General features: G+C 41.5%; 1 protein-coding gene across 1 annotated transcript in view; it reads left to right on the top strand.

Annotated features, from left to right (window-relative positions):
- Nucleotides 1-19,933, top strand: part of Galnt5 (polypeptide N-acetylgalactosaminyltransferase 5) — a 38,315-nt gene that overhangs the window by 2,822 nt on the left and 15,560 nt on the right. Inside the window, exons 2-3 of the mRNA XM_005346425.2 lie at nt 10,448-10,614; nt 12,211-12,330. Coding sequence (XP_005346482.1) covers nt 10,448-10,614; nt 12,211-12,330 — 287 coding nt within the window. The remainder of the gene's footprint in view (nt 1-10,447; nt 10,615-12,210; nt 12,331-19,933) is intronic.

Consider the following 19,933-nt stretch of genomic DNA (forward strand, 5'->3'; position numbering starts at 1 on the left):
AGATTCTTAGCTACTGTCACATCACTATTGGCCAGGTCCCACTGACCTGTCTAGTTGAGACTCACATTCCTCAACTCAGTGATACATCCCAAAGAACACAGTAATAGTCCCAGAGGACTAAGCCAAGGTCCTAGGAACTTCAGTTGTCTCTGATTATTGACCTAGTTCTTCAGAAAAATTCACATTCACAAACCCCCTTCTGTCTCTTGTGCATTACCTTCCAAAAAGGGATTCTAAAAATTATGTTTCCCCAGCTATCACCTGAAATCCTGCGTGTCACAGTATTGCGCGCTAGCTACAACTTTATGTAAGGAGTACAGGAAAATAAAGTCTCTTTGAAGGCAACGTTGTTTAAATGTGCTCAGCTGGTGTTTCTACCAGCACTGGGTAGAATCAGGCAGGGCACAGAGCACGGGCTCCAGCTCCAAGTAGGAGAGCCAAAAGCAAGCACTAATGTCATCACCCGGCTGATTTATGGAAGGTTCCATGGCTCCCGGAGCTTGTTCATTGATAATTTAGTTAAGGGAAGGAGAGTCCTGAAGCCCAGGAGAGCTACAATCAGACTCTGTCTTCTGCGGGAGATTGTCCAGCTGTTCCTGAAACTGACACGTGTGCCCGAGATGAGTCAGAGAGCGCAAGGCCAAATCCCCTCCCTCTTGCCACACAAACCACCTTGGCTAAATATAGGCGTGTCTCTGGGCAAGCTGCCTGGCTGATGCTTTGCCTGCCGCCCCAATCTGATGTAGACGAGCCAGCCATCAGGAAGCCTATTTGTGAGACCACCCAAAGGATTTCTTGTCCTTTTGTGATACTCTTCCTGAAAGGAGGATAAATAGGTTTTCTCTCCTTTTATTCCAACTTTGAGTATAAATCATGCATTCACATGAATGTCTGGAAGAACAAATGAGAAAATACAAATGAGAAACACGTGGGACTTTTTGGGTAGGCAAGACTTGGAGCAAGGGATTTTTTTTTGTTGCGGTTTCTTTTTTCGAAACTTTGATATTATTTTTCTCCAACTTTGATCATAATGTATTTGAAACGTCTTGCTCATGTCTATAATAATATTTAAGGCAATCCATTTCAGGGAATTATTATAAAATATACTAAGACTATATATGCAGATTTGCATGGGTATGTGGGGAGAGTGGTATAAGAACAAGGACTTGTAATTCGCTGAAATGCAGACTACTGTAACCTTCGGATTTCAGAACCTTAGGAATAGCTCCCTGATGTTTACATTTGGAAACAAAACTGCTATTATAGCTCAATTGACACAATAAGTGCCATATCATAACTTCTGTTGAATATAGACTGAAGACGGATTAAAAGGATGGGTTTGCAATGTTCATTTGGTTTCATTACTCTCAGTGCAAATAATGACTAGTTCCTAGTTAATCATTGAAGGCTAAATTAACTGCTATGCTAGGGCAAGGCTGACGTGACGATGAAGAGACAGGCAGGGTTGCCAGGACAACTTCTCCTACGTTAGCTTTAAAATCGGAGTCTCTTTTCCAAATCAACTCTTCCAGCTTTTTCCAAACTCCACAGAGAAATGTCTAAGATGCTTCACAATCTCGAGGTCTTATCCAAAAACTAAGGATGCCTCTCTGCAACCAGCCTTGCTCGGGCTATGCTCTCAGGGCTATCTATGAGCAGTAGATATCTAGTCTGGGACACAGGCCGTGTCTCCCAAGGTGGGCCCTCAGCAGAGGGGACACCAGTCTCATGACACTTGAAAATAATTGTAGGTGATGTGAGATGATGTGTGTGTATGTATGTGTATGCATTTTTACATGAGTGTGAACGTGTGTGTGTGTGTGTGTGTGTGTGTGTAGGCTTAAAGTTAATGTTGGGTGTCTTTAATTGCTCTCTTCTTCATTTATTGAGTTGGGTTCTTTTGCAGAACTCACTGACCAAGCTAGTCTAGTCAGCTCTCATTTCTGTTTCCTCGGTTCTGAGATTATGCGCGGCCACTTCCTGGTAGATTCTGCGGATCTAAACTCTCATCCTCATGCCTACCGAGCATAAGCTTTACCGACCGAGCCACCTCGCTAGCTCACACGATTATGTCTTTTATACATTCTGCTCCTGATGATCCCCTGTTGGTTTTAATAGCTGATCTCGTCCCAGTCTCCCTCAGCTCTCCACTCCCATGGCCTCACATGCTAATCCAGCATTACACTAAATCCTAGTGTAGCCTACCTGGACCAGGGCCATGACATAGCTATGACCACTAAATTTCACTGGCGTTGGATGGATGCAGCCTTCTCTTTGCTGAAGCACTTTGGTTCCTCAACAACAAGAACAACAACCCTCGTGCTGAAGTTCCAAGCTTCTGCAGAAACTGTTCTAAGCTTTACTTGCTTCTCCCCTAGGGTATAGCACAGAGCTAAGCATTCCAAAGACAAAGGTTTGCACAATGCTGACTCGAAAAGTATGTTTCTCTGAAATGGGGTTTGAGAACTAATGAATGAGAGGCATTAATTCAAGGGTAGCATATTAATTACCCTACAAATTCATATCTGTTTCCTGATTTTTCATGGTGAATATATGGAGGTGTTATCATTTGACTTAAGGTAAGTATATCCTGCTTTACACTGAGCTATCAATTAATTCATGTTTATTCATTAGCTCATTTTTTATTCCTTTAGTTTTAATTTCAATGTTTTGACTTTCAAGTGGGGCAATTGCTTTTGTTTAGGTTCTCTTTCCTTTCAAGAAACAAAATAGAATTTCATTTTCACCTAGAGTACTTATTTATCAAATATACCTGAAATCAGATGTTCTTTTGATAGTCCCTTTACACTGTAAAACAGAGACAAGCAAACCAAAAAGCAAAATCAACCTAACCATTGAAGTCCTGCTTAGTTCTTGAAGTGTGTTTGCATTAGCACTAATGAACATGCATACACACTTCACATATACACATACCACATACAGCCCCCACCACACACATACACATTTACATGTTGCTGAACCAAAGCCCTCTCCATCTAAAATAGGTTAATTCTGTTTGGGAAAGGCTTTCTTTAGGCCTAAAGCTATGGTTAAGATGGAGCTCAAAAAATGAAGTTACTTAGAAGTGCACTTCCTGAATTTGGACTTGTAGAAAAAAAATACTTCAAAGAAGTGTTGCTGTCAACATTTAGTTATCAAAATACAATAAGAGTTGGGGCTGGAAAGATGACTCAGCAGTTAAGTGCACTGTTTGCTCTTATGGAAAACCTAGGTTGAAAACTTGGCATCCAGGCGCTGTCTAACGACCATCCATAACTCAAGCCCTGGGGAATAATGTCTTCTTCTGACCTATAGGGACACCAGGTACACACATGGTGCAATACATATATTCAGATAAAATACTCATACACATAATACATGTCTTGAAAATTCCTGGTCATAATGCACCCATCTATGTCTGATGAATATTGAATTTGTTTAGTGGGGGTGATTTCGTGGGTAATAGTTATTGGAGAATATCACCTATAGTAGACTGGAGCAGAGGTGAGATTTCCCAGCCAGGGAAGAGCCCATCTGTGGCAAGGAATATCATCACCTAAAAGGCATGATGTCTTTCCTTGCTGCTGTTTCTTCAGTAGTGTGTGTATCAGTGCAAGCAAGCGTCAGCACTGGTGAGCAGGCGTGTCTATAGAAGATGGATCAGAGCTATGTTTCACAATTTTAAAAAGTCATATGTAAAAGAAAATAAGTGGGAAAATGTGTTTAACACGCAGAAGCTAGACCATATAACATAGCAATAGTTAAATATGGCCGAGAAATAATTCCGAAGCCTTCAGGTGCCCCTCTCTGTCATTCACCTCTAACTAGAAAGAGGAAGACAGCCAGAGGAGAAAATAGAAACACAATCCTGTTATTAATTCGAAGCAAAGAAAGCTACCATATGGGTCCTAACTAGCACAAACCTGAAGAAGCTAATTCAGATCAGGTTCCATCCTCCTAAATGTTGCCCATGACCTAGCAATACACTTGAGAGATCATAATTAGCAAGTATAGGACTATGAACCTATTCACAGCTGTCTCAGACATCTAACCCATATTCATCATCAGCCTCCTTTTATCAAATTCTTCATGTACTATTTCCTTGGGTCCTCGTGTCCCAGGACATACTTTCCTGTTGTGTTCTCTGGCTGACCTGCTTCAGTGGAACTTTCCAAAGAGAGGAAGGACTCTCCTCCCCTCCCCCAGCCAAGAGTAAGAAAACTTAAGAAACAATGGGAATGTTTAGCTGCTTTATTTTATTTTTTTCAAAACTAAAAAGAGCTATTTAGACTTCCCTGGAAAATCGTCTTTAAAATGCCAAACCCAAGTACCTTTAAATATGCTGTGCACCATGTGCAAGACTTGAGACAGAACTCAACATTTGCAAAGTTCTTGCCACTGGGATTCTTATTTATCCTAAGAACAATTGTTTAAGGCTTATATGGTCTTCATCATCCCAGTGTTACCTATAGAGAAGTTGGAGGTTGGCACTGAGGCAGGTAAAGCAGGCAGTAGCCATTGACTTCGTTGCATACCATACTTTCTTCTTGTTGCCAAGAGCTAGCACACCAGGCCAAAGCAGCTGGTACCTTTTATCCTTCATATCTGTTATCCCATTTGACCACCGCAACAGCCATGGCAGACTGATAAAGTATTGCATCTCCTTATGAACAAATGACGGAACACACACACACACACACACACACACACACAAGGGCTCACAGCTCAGAAGCAATGGGTTGGATACCAATGCTAAGTTTTCTGATCTGCCCTCACTAGACAATAACTACCCTTCACCAGTCTTGGTTTCTCTGATCCCAGCTAGTCTACTTCATGATGATATGCCTAGGCCTCCTTGGTCGGTGAAGGTTCTTTGTGAAGAGCAATCTAGCCCTTGCTCATAAGACATTCTTATTATATTATACTCCAGACAGTGATGGATTCACATATATATATGTTACACATGCATGGGCATTTTATACTAGGCACCCAGCAGCACTAAGGATAAGAACCTGCCTTGCACGCTTTACTGGCGAGAAAAGCAAACCCACTAACAGATTTAGGATTCATGGGAACTGCCAACTTCTAATATGAGTGCTTTTTCCATAGGTTCCATAACTTCCTTCTGATTTTCTATATTCAAATGGCTTTTGGAGAAATTAAGACCCTTTTCTTCCTGACACATAGGTCAGAGGTAAGAAGGCAGACAAACATTGCATAGGAAATCTCACAAGATAACATGAATGGGTAAAGAGTTCAAGATGAGTACTTATACCGCAGAGCAAGTGTGAGGAGAAAGGTCACACACAGCAGGGCAGGCAAGAAACATGGCCCCCAGGTGCCCTGCCCTCACCCAGTACTATTTCCAACCTAGAACTCCGCCATCTTAACTCCGGCCTCTAACCCAATATCACTCTGCCAGCTGCCTGGGCAAAATAGACTATTGTTAAGTGGCAAGCGTTGGTGCTGGTAGGGTGTATTTCTGAGCCTGAGTCCATTCCCTCTGATGACACATCCTTGCCTCTGTGACTGCAGCATCGCCTGGCTAAAGGCTTTAGAGGGAAGCGGAAGAGTTGCCCTGCTAGCGCTCAGTCAGGTGATTTGACTAAATGTCAAGGATCATTTGCCCTAAAAAAAAAAAAAAAAAAAGAACAAAACACAAAAGTAAAATCCTCATATCAGTATACCCTCTTATCAGCAAGAGGCAAAGAGGCTCAAATAATTTTAAGGTCTGAGGAAAGAATATAATTCCTGACAGCGCGCATTTCAGCTGGCTGCTCGATTCTCCTGATGCTCCGGAAGATAGCAGTGTGGGGAGTGAAGGCCGCTCAAGGCTCCCATGGAGGCTGTAGTTGAATTGCAAATGGAAGTTGAAACACATTCTTCCGACCTTCTGTTCAAACCCATAAAGACTGAGATTTGACCCACATGATGCGGTTTTGCCTCTGCTGGAATAAAATGAAAAATTCATAGAAATGAGAGAATGTTATCATTCCCTCAGCGTTCTGATGTGAAACAGTCCGGATTTGATAGGCTCCATTCAAATCAAGTCGGTGGCCAAGGACTGAGCACACAGAAGCTGAGAAGGTGAGCCATCAACTTTTGGAGTCTCTTGATAAATGAACGGGCACTTGGTAGATTCAGATTAAAGACTGCTTGGGGCAGGGCAGAGCTTCGAGTCAGAAAGAAACTGTGAGTCTTAGAGAGAGAGCTCTTCCAAGTTCTCACACAGGCTTTTCTGAGTGATGCCCGCCCAGTATTTTTATATCCATTGTCTCATAAAACCTGCATAATTTTTTTGTGATGCAAGCGTCACAATCTTCACCCTAAATATGAATGATCTGAGGTTCTGAAGATTAGGTGCCATGCTGATACTTACATCACCAGCCAGTACCACAGGGGACCAAAACTTATCTCTTCATTGTCCTTTTGCATCCCATGCCTTTCCCCTCCCACAGTCTTGCATTAGCTCCTTCAGGTGATGAGAGTCATCACATTTGAGGTCCCCATAATCTTTAGTCTTTGGATTGCCTCACTGATCCAAACCTAGATCCCACACCCTGTAAGACAATGAATTTGAGTAATTTCAAGCAGAGACCAGGACTTGTAGATTCTAAACACCTAGTTTGTGGAATAAACTATTTTTAATAAAATCATCAATTCTTAGTCTCAGAAAAAAAATCCCACAAACCCAAATACCATGCATATAAGTTGGATTTCTGTGGCTATTCCCTTGCCTGCAAAAGTAGCAGAAATCAAGACTCTGACAAATCAGAAACAAAGATAATTCGCTTTCCTTGGGTCAGGGGAGAACAGTTTGAAGTGGTTTTGCAACCTATGGAATCTCCGTGAGACTGGGTGGATGTGGCTACTTGTATCAGGGACAGATGTTACGAGTACTGAAAGCTGTCTACCCTGGCCCACTGTGCCTGGAAATAGGCAACAAGAGAGCTGCTTGGTAGACACTTGGCACGTGTTTAACTGATGCAGAAGATCAAGAGACTAGACACATCAGTTGCTTCAACCGCACTTGAGGTTAACCAATGAAAGGAAAGCCCGCCCCACTGAAAATTTTGACAATCATTGGTATTTTTGGCCAGCTCTTAATTCTCCCTGTACCGTCCCTCGCACGTATAAATATGGTTTCATCTCTCAGGGAAGGGAGAAAAAGAGGCTGACAAATTCACCCCCTCCCTCATAGCTGCTTCCTGCTTCCATCTTACAGATTGCTTACACAGCCATCTACACGGCATCCGGCTTGAACTAATCACTGCACTCCAGCGCCACTCATTCCCTCCTAGGGACCCACTGTACCGTCACTCCAAGCATTCTTGCTGACCGCCACACTTTCTGAGAGCTGAAACCTGACCTTAGAGATATAAACTACCTTAGAAAATAAAATCCAGAATTTATCATTTTTTCCAAAGTTCTCCTTCAACTGCTGGTAATTATACAGTCAACTACATTTTTTATCAGTACTTGGCAAGCCTGTAATTGGTGTCTTTCTTTTTCCTTTTTCTTTCCTAAATTTGAGTAGCAATATTTAATTCATGGCAAAGTATTACAATTAATAGTCTATTGGATTTCTGTAAAAATTATAAACTTTAAGGAAGATCCAAACGTGGTTTTTAAAAGGAAAGAAAGAAAATTGAGGGAATAAATGAGTAATTCAACATTTCTCTTACTTATAAGTAAACCTAGCTTTGAGTTGGAGGGAAGGTGAATCCCATATTTAAAGATATATAGGCATGTTGCCCCTCCCAAATAAAAGCTCTTTCCTCTTTAGCCTCTTAAGTCCTTGGGGTGGACCAATGGCAATGGTTCTTCAGGGGCGTATTTACTTACTAATTCCCACAGTCTGCAACAGTTCCCTACATAATGAAAAGTTGAATACTGTGTGGCCAAACTTTTAATTGGAAAATAGAGGGCAGAGACTGGCAGAATTTGAGCAACTATAATAGAAAATATCTGGGATGTTCGTCTTGAAACTGTCAGTAAAAACAACATGGATGCTAAGAATGCCAGTGAGGTCCGGAAGAAAGCAAGGCACTCTGCAGAGGACATTTCTATCACCTCTGGGAACATGATGTCATCATGAGAAGATATTTGTCAAAATACGGGCACTGGAAGTGTTTCTTTTGAATATTTGCAGGGATTGAGCAGGGGGTGATGGGTAACTGTGGAGACGTAATGTTTGTTACATAGCAGTAGGGAGCATGGCTGAATTGTGTCCTCTGTCATAAATATGAGCAGAAGCTGAAGATGATGAACTTGGACATTTGTTAAGGAGAGCAGCAAGCACAGCTTTGAAGGGTTGGCCTGGTAGCTTCTTTCCGCTTGAAGCAAAATGTGAGAGAGGCTAGAAAAATCAGGAGAAGCTGTGGAGCAGAAATCGTAGGTGTTACAGCAACCACGGGTAATTAATATAATCCTTAAATGTAGTCAGAAATGCTCATTCTTTATAGAAATTCCAATGCAGGTTTTCTTTGTGCAGAATACGATTAATTTGGGCAGGCTGTTATTTTACATTAGTGTTTGAATCATATTAAGACGTCTGATTGAAACGTGTTATTTTGACTTTATAGCACCTGAAAATATAGTACATGTTCATTTCAGCCCTCTAGTGTTTTCTTAAAGTGTAATCACATATTATGAGGGTACTGAATTAGCTTTACGTAAGAACCTGCATTCCCCCACTGACGGATCAGTGACTTGTGAGTCATTCCTCTGTCTCTTATTTTGTTTATGACAAAGATTCTCAATTTCTGTGCAAACTTTCTGAGTCTGTTTTCTGGGGCGGAAGGTTGGATGTATGTTTTCCCAAGGCCTTTTGGTTATTATGCTAACCAACTGCTTTGGGGAAAGACTGAAATTATAGACCATGGTGGGTTTGCTTGTATTTCTTCTGAGAAAGCTCTGTGTCAGATATATATTTAAGTAAGAAAAGTTTTTAATCCCTGCTTTGTAGTTGGCAAGTTAAAGTTCAAAGAAGTTATGCAATTTCTCCAAGCCAGTAATTGGAGATAAGTGATATGTGACCATATGTTTATTTGATCCCTGATCCACACTCTATTAGTGCAGAAGAGCATTGTAGGCCAATGAAATGAAAACTACATCATTTTACATTCCCATGTATGGTCTAACTAGGTAAATGAGACTGGGTGAGTCATTGATCATCTCATGCTTCATTTTGCCCCATTTAAAGAAGTATGTGACAATACATTACACAACTGCATCTCAGGCAATTGCCACGGAATTAAATTAGGTTCACAATGGTACTTTGGCAACCATGAACAAAAAAACGAACAAATGTTGTTTGTTTGACCATAGCATTTGCTTTTATCTGTGTCTTCTTATTCATTAAGTAAACAAAACTGAGCCATGATACTTAGCAGAAGCTCTGGTTCTCACAAATGCTGCATCGACTGCTAGCTATTTTTACTCTGGGGATTTAAACTTCCGTGGTTACTTCTAGAGCCTGGGGGAAGCGGAGTTGCCGTCCCAGCTCTGGAACTTACTAACATAATCAAGAGCCAGTCTGTCGGTGACTTCAGTCATTCATGGGTTAAAGGGGAAAGAGGTTACCAAGAGGAGGCGTGTTAGCAGAATGGCTAATATAATTTGGAAGGTCCTGCTAGGAGCTGTCCTGGAACAGTGACCCAGACCAGACCCAGAAAATGCCATAGCGAGGCAGCGTGAGCTGCAGAGCCTGTAGGAAACCATGGCCAGGTGGAGCCCATGGAGCACCTGCTCCTTCTTAGCCTGGCTCTCATTTCTGTGCCAGCAAAACGGCTTGAAGTATGGCCACTCTGCAGTCATCACAGCAAGGAGCTTCCAAATAGAGAAGTGGGAAAGAGTGCAATTATTTGGCACATGTACATTGTACCATAAATACATTCATATGCTGAGTCGGGTGAAGGATATCTCTTTTGGCATTTGGCAGATGGCTATGTATACAGGCAGTCCCAAACTACTTAGTAACACTAAATAACTCAGAATGCTCTCTTCTGGTATCTAATTTAATAATGGTAGCAATAGCTACTGTTCAGTGAATGCCTGTGCCAGGAACTATGGTAGGCAGCTTCTATACAGTTCATTAGACTCTCCTAGAGGGCCATCACTTTGTTTGGCAGATGTGAAAAACCGAGGCACAGAAAGGATACATAGGTTGGTATGGAGGTTAGCATCTCGGTGGTAGGACTAAAATAGACTCTAACCTACAAAGCCCCTCTCCTCTTCTGTGCGGTCTACATCACCAAAGAAGAGATCAAGTCTGTCATTGTTAGTCATTTCAACAAACGCTATTGCTGAGGCATATAAAATGATCCTGGTACACATATAAGCCAGTGACGATAGATGCATGTGTGTGCACACACAGAGAGATTATGTAGGACCCTCTGTGATCTCAGTGGCATATCTCCTCAGCTATGCTTATCCCCTGGCCCAGGTGTGCAGAGCAGCTGGTTCACAATGACCTCCCCACCACCAGCATCATCATGTGCTTTGTAGATGAGGTGTGGTCCGCGCTCCTGAGGTCCGTGCACAGCGTCCTCAATCGCTCTCCTCCACACCTCATCAAGGAGATTCTGCTGGTGGACGACTTCAGCACCAAAGGTAAATCCTGCCTTGGATTCCCCCCTGAGACGTTCAAGCTTGACAGAAGGAGGGCAACAGTAGTTGGGGGTCAGAGGGCAACTGGATGAAGCTTAAGTATTTGTAAGTGCCAAATTATAGTTTCATGTGGAGCCACAGAAACCAATCTAAGTGCTGATCACATATTACTAACTGAGGCTGGACACATGGCTTAGCAAGTGAGAGCACCAGCTGTTCTTCCAAGGGATCCTGCTTCAATTCCCAGCACTGACAAGGCAGCCCGAAACTGTGGAAATGCAGTTTCAGGGGAGCTACTACCCTCTTCTGGCCTCAATTGGCACTGCATGCTTGCAGTACTCAGACACAAAGGTAAAACACCAATGCATGCCGCAAACACATCTTTAAGACTATATCACTCACTGGTGATCCCGGGAATGTCTTACCCATTCCCATTGTGAGTCCTCTGCTTTGTAGGGGTGATTTTAGTGCTGCCATTCCCTGAGCTGGTCACTTGAGTCTAGAAGATGATGAATAAGTCGTATATCATGGACTGTAATGAGCAAAGTCCACTCTGTTGATAGAATTATTCTTCTACTGTCAGTAGCCGAAGTTAAACTCTATGGAAAGCAAAGAAATAGAAGATCCCTGGCTTCTTCTAAAGAATAAGGAAGATCCCATGTGAAGTTAAGCATGGAGAAGACACATTTTCAAAGGATCAGAAAGATAATGGTTCTAGTGCAGTCTGGAAGCAGAAGTCTCCACGGTTTTTAAGTTTTGTTTTCTTTCCCACATCGAAGAATTTTGCTCTTTACATTACCAAATTTTCTCTGTATATAGGAAGTCCCACAGGCCTAGTGATGCCACAATGGGAATTCCCAAATTTTTACCCATTTTTTGAACTAGCAAGAACAGCAAATGGATGGTGATGTCAAAGAAACAGCTGAGCCTTGATCTGTAACGACAGTGATACATGTGCTTTCTATGGTTCTGTTGTTGCTACAATAATCACAGTGAACTCAAGCAGCAATAAGATGCCAGAAGAGAATTGAAAACGCTAGTAAGTGATCTTAAATAACATACAGAGAAATAGCAGCAGGCTACCAAGCAAAAGGAGATCTTTGATGAGGTCTCTTTTTGATGAGTTTTTTGTGGACCCTGAATCTCGTACAGTTTCAGGGTCCTCTTTAAGAAAACTATACACACCCAGTTGTGGTGGAGACACATACACCTTTAATCCCAGCACTCAGAAGGCAGAGGCAGGTAAACCTCTGTGTTCAAGGCCAGCCTGGTATACAGAGTAAGTTCCTGGACAACCATGGATACGCAGAGAAAACTTGTCTCGAAACAAACAAAAAAGAAATTCACATCCACAAAATTAGTGAAAAGTGAGCTGTAAATATATTCTGGAAAAATCTGATGTGGTAGCATATACCTGTAATCCTAGTATCTGGGGGCAGAGGCAGGAGAATCAAGAGTTCAAACCCAGCCTGGGCTATATAGTGAAATCCACTCTCAAAAAAAAAAATGACATCATAGCTTTGAATTTGACATTGCAAAGACACCGCTGGTAAACCTAGTTAATTAAAGTATTCTGTGCTTGTTCTTACTCTGATACAGACTACCTAAAAGCTGATTTGGATAAATACATGTCTCAGTTTCCAAAAGTGCGGATTCTCCGCCTCAAAGAGAGACATGGCTTGATCAGAGCGAGGCTGGCAGGGGCACAGAATGCAACAGGTAAGGAACTGCTCCACTTTCGCTTTCTTCATAGGTCTACTTTAATTTAGGACATTTTCAAAACAGGCAGAGTTTGAAAGAATAGAACAGGAGTACCCACCTGTTCACCTCTTATGGCTACTGATTTTTAATTCTTGAAAAATGCATGCTTTGTCTCTCCCCCCCCACACACACGCACACAGTCATAGATACATTAGCCATATTTTCTGGGCCTTTGAAAAGGGATTCACAGACACTATGACACCATGACACTATACACCTGAGTTTGCACTGGGCATTACAGGAAAAACAAAAAGCATACTTTCACATTGAAAAACAACAAATACCTATAAATATCCTTTCAACTCTTCTCATTATTCCTAATATTTTCCACTTCAAAGTCTTTTTAAAATTTCATGCGCTTTGGTTAGTTTGTTCTTTTAGTCTCCCAGTCTACTCAGCCCCTCACACACCGCGTTGACATAGTGTGTTATTTTCAAATCTCAGGCAATATAATTGTACAGTTGCTTAAGTGCCTGTACTTACCAGGTCAAGATCACCTGATATGGCTGGTTGGAGGGGCCACAGCACAACCGAGGCTATGACAATATTATTGAGTGCAATCAGAATGTTTATGCCTTTATCAGAAACAGAATATAATGGCAATTGCCAGGATCAATGCAGTTGTAGTTGCCAGGATACAGTGACATTTGCAAGTCATACAGGGGACACAAAATTAATGTCTAAGACCAACTGTCCTGTCATGCTTGCTTGACCACTAACGAAATACACAGAGAAACACAAAGTGGCCTGAACACATCACTGCATGAGGGAGTCCATTAGTCTCTCAGGAACTGGAAGGCACATTGTGTGCCCCAGGAGCCTGACTCTAACCTGAAAAACCTATGACACATGCCTCTCAAAGCAGCTAGGCCAGGCCAACTCTGTGACTCCCTGTGCAACTGACCATGTTCTGAAATTTCAGTCTTCATTTTACCTGTAGGATAAATGATTTGAGTGTGATCAATATATGCAATTTGACTATCGGTCATAGTGGTTGCCCACTTTTTGATTCTTCCTATACTGTCAGGCTGTCTTACTCATGGTTACACTAAGATATTGACAGCTAGATCTTTCCTTTTGTGGTTAGAAGTAACTTGTGGCTTAAACCTCTTCTTCCAAAGATTAACCTAAGGCTCACACATTGTTCCACAGTGATTGAACATAAACTGCTGGCCTTCTCTAGAAGCAGTTATTGGAATGAGAGCTTACAAAACAGCTTTTCCATAACTCTTTCTTTCTCATGGTGCTATCCATGTGTAGAGATCCCCTGAGACCTTGTCTCTGTCATTCTCCCTTTTCCTTTGCTATTCCCTCTCTTCTTCTACCCTCTTTCGAACCTTCTCCCCATCAAATTCCCCTGAGACTGTTTCTGAGGAAATTCCATGAGAATATCTGACCATTGTTCTTCTAAAGTGCTTAGGTTGTCCAGAATTTGACCACTCTGACCAAATTGAAAACAAGAGATTTTGTAGCTGAATCCCTAAGTAGTTGAAGATTTCAGCATAGTTTAATTCTCGGATCTTCTCACCTCTCTTTTCTGAAGCTGCCTCTCTTTTCCCACAGTTATTTCTCTGTTTCCAGAGAGCACTACACCAATTTCCTTGTCTCTTTTTAGTGTTCTAGAGTGACGGGAAGGTGAATCCTTCCTGGCAGTGAGTATTCTAGAAATTTTAAAACATTCAGCATCAATTTTACATCTCTCTATGGAAGGTTCTGTGCTCCACAGTAGAAGCAGATTCTGTGAATCAGACGGTACTTTATAACCTCCATACCAACTGACTTCATCCCTGCAGTGCCTCTGTGAAACAGGTACAGTCATTGGATAAGTGCTGTCATTGTCTCGTGCAGGTCAGGGTAACGTATGCATCTGAACCCAGACCACTGAGCCCCAAAGTCAGCATTCTCAACAGCTACCACTCTTTGTTGCTTGTTGGCCCCACCCCGCCTCTAGAAGCCTTGGCATTGCCTGTCTCCAGCTTGGAGTAAATAGATTCTCAATGCAGTCTTATTTTCTTCTACGTAGGCCTCCCAAATGCTCTCATCGTCCCCCTGGCTTGCTAAAATAAAACTTGATACCTTTGTATATTAGTCAGGATCCTTTAGAAAAACAGAGCTGAAAGTGTAAATGTAGAGGAAAGCGAGATTTATTAGATTGCCTTACACAGTGCAGTCTTGGTAGTCCAACCGTGGCTGACACACACAGGAGAGGCTGAGAACAGTTGACGCTCAGTCTACAAGACTGGGCACATTTAAGTGGCCTCACGCTGACACTGGAGGTCTAGAGAATTACTGAGGAATAGCGTTGTATTACTGACTTTTCCTGGGGAGGTGAAACACGGAATCTACTCACCTCAGATAGAGGATCCATGAAAGATGCCACCAAAATTCAATTTAGTGAATGAATGATTTGTGTTGGTTTCCTTACAGGGCTGGGGGTGAGCGGTCACTTACAGAAGCAGAATGACTCAAAGAGAGTTGCACCACACTTACCCCAGTGTGAGTGACCGCTCACAAAAGCTAGGAACTTGGAATACACCACACACCCTTCAAGCAGCTCAACTGGATGCAGAGTGTCCTTCCGGGGTGGTTCAATTGGTCTGAGCCTCTTCCAGGCAGCTCAGCTGGTCTTTGTCTCTCTATAGTTCTGTCCTCTCCATCTTCCAGGCAGCTGGACTTGTCTAAAAGTCTCTACTGGGCAGTCTTCACTATTTGAATACCCCCAGTAATGGAGGGGCCTAGTGAATCTGATCAGTTTCAGGAACATCCTGAAGCTATTGGAGCTGTCTACTTCCTGTCTATTTCAGCTCCCCTTAGAACATCCTGTTATTTCACCTCCTTGTGTAATCCTCTCCTAAGACATTTTCCTTCAAGATGGACATGCTTTAATCTCAGAAGAAATTGTTACACAAGACTGGCCTATAGCCCACAGTAGAAATCTAAAGCAGCTGGGTTCTGACATTAGCAAAGAAATGTCGCAGCTGCAGCAGATTATAAGCGTACTATCAAGAGTAGAGTGATCAGGCAAAACACAAAACTCTCTTCTATCACTTTTATCTGGGCTGCCACTGGAAGCTAATGTTCACATTAGGGTCATAGTCCCACTTCAATTAACTTGTTGAAGAAATTGCCTTGCAAGGTGCCTGGAACCCTTTTGGGTGATTTCTGTTACAGCCAACATCCAAGATCAACCATGACAGTTCGTAATAGAAATCTTAAGGGAGCAGCAACTGTATCACAACAAAATTGGCAGTATGGTGGTAGCAAATTTTTTTAAATTTGTATTTATTCTCATTTATGAATATATTACAAATTAATATTATATATTAAGGATTAAACCCAGGGCCTGAGCACGCTAAGTGCATGTGTTACCAGTGAGTTGTGTGCCCAGCAGTGACTTTACATTTTTGCCATACATTTATTGGACAAAATAATGTTTCTTTGCACAATTTTTATACAACTATGTCATTTCCATTGATTATGCTTGTTCCCCCCTCATTCTCAGCTGGCCAACTGTGTTTTCCGAGCCTAATTTCCTTAGTGAAGTAAATCTATGAATACTGCAACAATATGCTGGCTAAGAAATAATTTAGGAAAGGAAGCTCTCAGCTGGTATGTGGCTGAAGATTGAAGATTGATCACATGTGCAAGTGTTCGAGTGCAGATATGAGCTTGGCAATTTCAAAGCAGAGAAGGAGTTCATAGGTGCTGATGAGAACTGACCAGAAAAGAATAGTGGTAAGAAGTTCATTTGGAGGAAAAGACAAAAATAAGACTTCCGGGCAGTTTTGTGTGCCAAGTAAGAAATGTTAGAAAATCAGTGAAGGTCAGTGAATAGAGAGGTAAATGGTCTCCATATAGAAAGCAGATATCCGAAAGTCGAGAGAGGAGAAGTAGGGAATTCAGTTAGGAGGCTAGTACAGTTGTCCTAGAAAATAAAAGAACAAGGCCAGTTGGAGGAACAATCAAATTCATAATTTTATAATTTACACTGTACTTAGAGGCTACAGGACACACTGTCAGATACAACAGAATGAGATAGGGAATCAGAGAAATAAAAAAAAAATAAAAATCCTTAAACCCTGGAACTGGAATCAGGTGGATGTTGGGTCCTTGACTGAAGAGATTGCTGTGAGTTCTTATGCAACTCCCGTTTTAAAATGAAAAGTAGATGTCCATGTGGAGAAAGCTAAAGAATACATCATGAAAACCATGCTGCTGATCAATGAGATTTCTGCCTGCCTGCACAAGCTGGGAGAATCATGCTGGCAAGGATCTCGCAAATAGCCCAGCTATTAGATAGCGGTGTGGGAGGTCGGGCTTTCTTCAGGTGAACTTGGTTAGAACAACAGCAATTGGCTGCAGTTCTTCCCATAAACTAATGTTTAACAAATTCAAATGTAAAAATTTAAAACTGTGTCTTACGTTCATCAGTACCCCTGAAAACATTGACTCGGTGTTGATATAGTAAATGTCAAACTCTTTTGACAGTAACTTCTGTTAAGAAATAAAGGTTAGGTGAGCCAGTGACCTCTGCAGTACCAGGCCTGAGCCAGTGACCTCTGCACGACCAGACCCAGGCCAGCAAACTCCACTGGAGCAGGCCTGAGACAGCAACCTCTGTGGGACCAGAGCCAAGCCAGTGACCTCCGTGGGAGCAGGCCTAAACAACATCCAAGACTGCAGAGCAACCTCTGGGAACACGGAGTGACCTCTGGGGTGACTGAAACTGTGGCCTCAACTCCATCATGAGGAGCAACTATCTGAACCTTGAATCCTCTGGCACCTGGAAGATTGATCACCAGAGACACAGCCCCAGCTACACCAATTAGGAAATGATGGATAGACAAAGTAAGAGCACACTCAACACCACAAAAGACAACACACTACCAAAAACTAGGGACTTACAACAGCAAAATTTGAACACCGCAGTACAGATGAAGCAGAAAAAAAATAACTTAAAAATATCTTTAGAAGAATGTTTGATGTCCTTAAAGAAGAAATTAAAAATTCTCTCAAAGAAAAGGAAAAAGAAAAGGCAAACAAAAAAATGGAAGAAAGCAGCAAATTTCTTAAGAAAAACCAAGAAAAGACAATCAAACGTGAAAGAAAAAAACAAACCTAAGAATAATAAGGGTAGGTAGAAGAAGGAGGAGCTTAACTCAAAAGCACAGAAAAGGCAAACAAAAAAAATGGAAGAAAGCAGCAAATTTCTTAAGAAAAACCAAGAAAAGACAATCAAACGTGAAAGAAAAAACCAAACCTAAGAATAATAAGGGTAGGTAGAAGAAGGAGGAGCTTAACTCAAAAGCACAGAAAATATATTCCACAAAGTCATAGAAGAAAACTTTCCCAACTTAAAGAAAGATATGCATGTGAAGATACAAGAAGCTTACAGAACACCAAACAGACTGTACAAAAAAAGTCCTCTTGTCACAAAATAATCAAAACACTAAATGTAGTGGCTAAAGGATATTAAGCACTGCAAAGGAGAAAGATCAAGTAACATATAAAGGCAGACCTATCAGAATTACACTTGGCTTCTCAATGGAAACATTAAAAGCCAGAAAGTCCTGGTCAAGCATTATGCAGACATTAACAGACCATGGATGCCAGGCCAGACTACTATACCCAGCAAAACTTTTAATTACCATAGATGGATACAACAAAATTCAAGGACATAACCAGATTTAACAAACAAATACTAGCCACAAACGCAGACCTACATAAAGTACTAGAAGGAAAACTCCAAATGAGGAAGTTAGCTACATCCACACACACAGACAATAGATGATCTCACAGCAGCAAATCACAAAGAAGAGAAAAAAAAACAGACAATAACATCACTAACAGCAAAAGCTAAAATAACAGGAACTAGCAATCTCTGGTCATTAATATTCCTTAATATAAATGGACTCAACTCACCTATAAAAAGACACAGGCTAACACACTGGATATGAGAACAGAATCCATCTTTTTGCTGAATACAAGGAACATACCTCAACCTCAAAGACAGACACCACCTCGGAGTAAAGGACTGGGAAAAAGATTTCCAATTAAATGTACCTAAGAAACAAGCTGGCATAGCTGTTCTAATATCTAACAAAATAGACTTCAAAGTAAAATCAATCAAAAGAGACAAAGAAGGACATTTCATATTTGTCACAGAAAATGTCCATCAAGAGGAAATCTCAATACTGAACATTTATGCCCCAAATACAAGGTAACCCTCATATGCAAAAGAAACACTACTAAAGCTTAAATGACACATTAAACCCCACACACTAATTGTGGGAGACATCAACACCCCACTCTCACCACTGGACAGGACTGCCAAACAGAAAATTAACAGAGAAGTAAGTGAACTACCTTATGTTAGCTCAAATGGACTTAACAGACATCTATAGAACATTCCATCCAAAAATTTCCATCTGGGAATCCCTCCTAGGTATATCTTAATTGCTCACTACTGACTAGAAGAAATTCTGCTCAAGGAACCTAAAACAGACACATTTGTCTTCTCTAATTTTTGAAGGATTGCCCGCATTTAAATCATAATACAAATATAAAATAGCAGATCCATTTTAACACTTAGAATATAGTTGTATACACACACACACACACACACACACACACACACACACACACGTATTTAGCCAGGCCTCCTTATGTATAGGCACTGCATCCATGGATTCAACCAACTTTGGATTAAAAAAAATATGGAAAAATTCATTTGTACTAGATGCACACAGGCTGTATTTTCTTGTCATTATTCCCCCGGCAGTTCAGTCTCACAACTATTTACATAAGATGAGTTATCATATGCAATCCAGGAATGGTTTAAAGTAAAGAAATATTGCACTGTCATATATAAATAAGCAACATCAGCACCTGAGAATGGTATCAGGAAGAAGCCTGGAACCAGCACCTTGTGGATACTAAGAGATGAGTGTAATGATTTAACAGTGGGAGGCACCTTGGGGGACTGAAGCCAAGGGGCACCACAAAGTCACACTGCACATTGCACAACAGAGCTCTCGTGAGAAGTTCATTGGGGTGGGGATGGGGGTGCAGAGGCAGTCTTTGAGCATGGATGAAAGGAACGGTAAAGAGTGGGGAGAGAAGGCACTTGCTTTTTCTGAGGTTGGCCATTTTCATTTTATTTCATCATTTCATTTTATTGCTGTTATTGTTAATAAAGTCCATCTTCAAGCAATCCGGCATGCTAATACTCACCCTAGAAAACAGAGAATTTGTCAGGTTATGACCAAGATTGGATTAAGTTGCGCTGAATTTGAGTTTGAACGATTCACAAAAATAGAAGGCCATTTGTCAAAAGACTGAGTATTAGGTAGATCTTAGGAGTGTACCATAGGTCAAAAGACGCACATTGTTTGTGTTTAACGTCCATCTACTCCCCATTCCCTCGTGCCTCTCAGCCTCTCTGCACAAACGCGGCAGCACACTTCCACAGATGATCCCGCCACAATTAGAAACACCATCAGGAGCCAGCTACGCAGGGAGCTCTTTGTTTGCTTATCTAAGAAATCCTGAGATTTTATTT

Source organism: Microtus ochrogaster, chromosome 4, assembly GCF_000317375.1.
Source record: "Microtus ochrogaster isolate Prairie Vole_2 chromosome 4, MicOch1.0, whole genome shotgun sequence".
In the NCBI taxonomy this organism is placed as follows: domain Eukaryota; kingdom Metazoa; phylum Chordata; class Mammalia; order Rodentia; family Cricetidae; genus Microtus; species Microtus ochrogaster.